This window comes from Acanthopagrus latus, chromosome 2 (assembly GCF_904848185.1).
Source record: "Acanthopagrus latus isolate v.2019 chromosome 2, fAcaLat1.1, whole genome shotgun sequence".
Classification (NCBI taxonomy): domain Eukaryota; kingdom Metazoa; phylum Chordata; class Actinopteri; order Spariformes; family Sparidae; genus Acanthopagrus; species Acanthopagrus latus.
This window is the reverse complement of record NC_051040.1, coordinates 25,105,874-25,110,110: the sequence shown is the minus strand read 5'-3', so window position 1 is coordinate 25,110,110 and position 4,237 is coordinate 25,105,874. Positions and strand designations below refer to the sequence as shown.

The following is a 4,237-nucleotide window of genomic DNA, read 5'->3' as shown; positions in this document are numbered from 1 at the left end:
ATTGGTGGCTACATATCCGAGCACAGTTAGCAGTTAGCCCGTAACAGTGGTTTGAATGTGATCTACAGGGACCACCATGGGGACTTTGGAGGAGTCAGGGGTCCTCTGCAAAATGAGGAATAGCATAAATTCACTGTTTTATAATTAAAAGGAAATTATGGACTATTATAATGACAATTGTTCAATTGGGCTATGACTGGGTTAGCTTTAAAAATATATATATTACGGTTTATTTTGTGGGAGATTTTAATATAATTGTCATGATAATAGACCATATGACACATGTAAACAAAATGTTAATTTCTAAGGTCTTCCCTTCAGAGTGCGTTGGATGATTCCTATTTGTATTTCTGCAGGACCAGAGAATGCGAGCAGACCACAGAGTTTTTTCTGGCGTTGTAAAAGGAGACTAAACAAGTCCCGAGATCATGAGGTAGGCTTGAACCTAAACATATAGCGGGCAAGGACGAAAGATGCTCTATTTTGTGGTCTCTTCTTTATTTTGACAAACTTACAAACCACTCAACCATATCTCTGTTGTGTTGTGTGATCTGATGTGTGTAAATAGTTTTATTTTCTAAAATCAAAATTAATAAAACACTGAAAAAAGAAAGAAAGAAAGAAAGAAAGAAAGAAAATAATAATTACAACTGTCCTCTTTCAGCATTGGCTATCCATGTATTAATAATATAATTTATTTCTGGATCAAAATCAGTGTTTATCATAGTATTGATCTGAAAGTCTGTCAAGGTATCTACTTGTGTTATCTGATAGCTCTATTAATTAAGCTATTGAATGATGTCATGTGTTAACTAAGCCAAATACTTAGAAAGCAGAGGCGTAATAGTGGTGTTGAGATTATCGGGAAATGCTCTCCCTCTTTAAACATGTGAAAAAGACATTGAAACAAGAAATAACATCGCGCTGTAACGCTTCAAACTGCGACTCTCTGGTAATTGCACGTTGAGAGATGGTTGGCTCTCACCGCGTTTCAGCTGCTGCGGACAGGCTGCAGACTGGCTGCAGGGTGATGACACACATGCCAATGCTGTTCCACCTGCACAGACTCCCAGAGCACGGAAATACTCTTCTAGAGAAAGCCGAGTTCATGGGTGGCCAGAGAAATGTATACCTCTCCGTGCACTACCCTCTCTATGTGGGCTAATTATGCAGCACTATCTGTCCAGATTTCCTTCGAGCTGTGAACACGCAGCCGTTTGCAATGTGCGTGGGTTTGGGTTGAGGTGAGAGCCTCCAATTGGAGGAGTATAGTCAAATATATTTGGCTATAGTTACACTAAAGATGTTTGGAACGAATTTTGTTCCATTAACTGTTTTTTCTGGGCAATAAATAAATGCAAAGATGTACTGTATTCAGCATTTAACAACTCTGCCCCAAATCTTTAAATGTATATTACTTTGAAAATAGAGTTTAATCCAAGATTTTTAGGAAGACCTGCATTGTGCTTTAAACGATAACAAATTAATTTGATCAGTCATTTATTTGCTTTCTTTCTTTCTTTCTTTCTTTCTTTCTTTCTTTCTTTCTTTCTTTCTTTCTTTCTTTCTTTCTTTTTGCAAATTGTAGCCTTCACAGGTGCACTATAGCTTTGGAAAAGATATTCAAACTCAGAAAGGTAAAATGTACAATATTTATAAGTTAATAATACAAACTTTGAATATTTATTTATTTATATAACTAAATAAACAAGCTGTTCTTGGGAGAATAAGGTGCCCTAAACACTGTTTAAAGCTAAAGCTGTCCCTTGTGGACAGTTTGTTTATTCAGTTTATTCAGACATTAAATTTCATCAATGAATATCGTCCTTCTGATTAAAATGTTGTCCCGAAAACCATGTAATGCACCTTTAAATCAAAAATGTTCAATTGCCTTATATAAAGTTAAAACTGCAACGTGTACTTTATAACATCCTGAAATCTATTTTAGATAGACTCGTTTTCGATAAATCGATGCTTCAGGTGTGTGTTGTACTTTTAAATGCAAATTGATGTCAGTAGTATTTTGACCAAGGTGTGATGAAAACGAATTCCAACATGTTAAGAAAAGTTGGTAGTTTTTTGTTTTTTTTTATTCAGTGTAAACACGGGAGGCGGAACTCAAATACGCACTAATCACGACGACCTGCGTCGCTCCATAGAGAGCATTGGAGCAAAAGCAGCCTGTCAGTGCCTGAAAAAAAGAGGAAAGGGCTGGGCTTACTGACTCAAACCACAACTTGAGTTGCTCCTCCATCAGAAACCAGTTTAGAAAAATCCTAGTAGAAGAGAGAGGAAGGTCTGGTGCATGTCACCTATTGAGCAGCAAAACAAGATTTCTCTGTGCGCAGTTTGGCACACGGCTTTCAATTCGCGGTGCATCCTGAAGTTCTGCACCACACCATTTTGCTCGAGTTTTCAAGCGCCATTAAAAGATTTTTGCTTTTCGGCGTTTGGACTAGATTTGCTTTGTTTTGGTGTGCGCAATGATGGCCACTTACCAAAGCCCGGAGGATGACGCAATGGCCTTAATGATCCACGACACCAACACGACCAAGGAGAAAGAGCGACCCAAAGAGGAGCCTGTCCAGGAGAAAGTCCCGGAGAAGCCGGATCCGACCCAGAAACCGCCGTACTCCTATGTCGCTCTCATTGCCATGGCCATTCGGGAGAGCTCGGAGAAGCGCCTCACTCTGTCCGGTATTTACCAGTATATCATCAGCAAGTTCCCCTTCTATGAGAAGAATAAAAAAGGCTGGCAGAACAGCATCAGACACAACCTGAGTCTCAACGAATGCTTCATCAAAGTTCCGCGGGAGGGCGGCGGGGAGAGAAAAGGGAATTACTGGACACTGGACCCAGCCTGTGAGGACATGTTTGAGAAGGGGAACTACAGAAGACGCCGCAGGATGAAGCGGCCGTTCAGACCGCCACCGACGCACTTCCAGCCGGGGAAGTCCTTGTTCGGAGGAGACGGGTATGGTTACCTGTCCCCACCCAAGTACCTGCAGTCTAGCTTCATGAACAACTCTTGGTCGTTAGGCCAGCCGCCCACTCCGATGTCCTACACATCGTGTCAGATGGCCAGCGGCAACGTGAGTCCAGTGAACGTGAAGGGACTGTCAGCCCCCTCATCTTATAACCCCTACTCCCGGGTGCAGAGCATGGCGCTGCCCAGCATGGTAAACTCTTACAACGGCATGAGTCACCATCACCATCCCGCGCATCCCCACCATGCCCAGCAGCTGAGCCCGGCCACCGCGGCACCACCTCCGGTCTCATCCAGTAACGGAGCGGGCCTTCAGTTCGCCTGCTCTCGCCAGCCCGCGGAGCTCTCGATGATGCACTGCTCTTATTGGGAACACGAGACCAAACACTCGGCGTTACACACGAGGATTGATATTTAAAGTTTACCAAATGGTCTGTGTAAAATGAGGACTCCAACATGGCGAGATGATTCCTGTGATTTCAAAACAGAACCAAGAGTATTTTTAAAGAGACCATTCTGACGAGCTGTTTGGGTCCAGCTGACACCCATATGCGCGAGTTGATGTGGAGAAAGTTTTTACAAAATGGAATCGGGAGCTAAAGAAGTCATCAGGACACATCAGGTAGCACAACCTCTGGGAGCCATTTCGTGCGCCTGTATTACACGTGGACTGATGGCCGTAACTTGGTATTGTAGTCATAATTGTGCCTATGAAAACCTTTTCATTTTCACGGGGTTAGACGTTGCTGACAGTGCCTCAGCTGTGTGTTACTGGTATGCGTAATGATTTCGCTCCTCTTTACGCACGTCTCATCCTCACTATTGCCAAATGAAACGTGGACATAGGACGCCCTAATTAATTTAGAGCTTTAATATGTAATTGAATCAGATGAATCAGACATCACTTTGGCCTTCACAGTAACTTGCACTGAGCAAGACCTGCATGGTGAAACGTAACCTCGTATCATGGGTGTGAACTTTGTTCGGTTAAAAGTGTGTGTAGAGATCCACCAGACTGCCAAAAAATATATAATTCAGGGTTTTTCATATTTCTTGTATGTATGATATAATTTCCAATATGACGCCAGCCAGTGCCAAGTTTTGTTTATCTTTCTGATTATTATTTTTTTTTATAAACGTGATTAGTTATATTGTCTCATTCATGTTGGGGCCATGTTTCATTTTAATTAGCACTTTTCCCTCTTTTCTAGGTTTGTGAATTTCTTAATAAACTTGTATTTCTTAAAGTAA

General features: G+C 41.8%; 1 protein-coding gene across 2 annotated transcripts; it reads left to right on the top strand.

Annotated features, from left to right (window-relative positions):
• Nucleotides 1-365: 365 nt before the first annotated feature.
• On the top strand, nt 366-4,237 carry foxl2a (forkhead box L2a). Of its 2 annotated transcripts, XM_037123792.1 has the most exons (3): nt 366-433; nt 1,589-1,637; nt 2,098-4,237. In XM_037123792.1, the coding sequence occupies exon 3, from the start codon at nt 2,484-2,486 to the stop codon at nt 3,402-3,404; it is 921 nt and encodes a 306-aa protein (XP_036979687.1). In that variant the 5' UTR covers nt 366-433; nt 1,589-1,637; nt 2,098-2,483; the 3' UTR covers nt 3,405-4,237. The 2 variants fall into 2 exon arrangements, with proteins under 2 accessions (XP_036979687.1, XP_036979698.1); XM_037123803.1 differs by lacking the exon at nt 1,589-1,637 and having other exon boundaries at nt 369-433.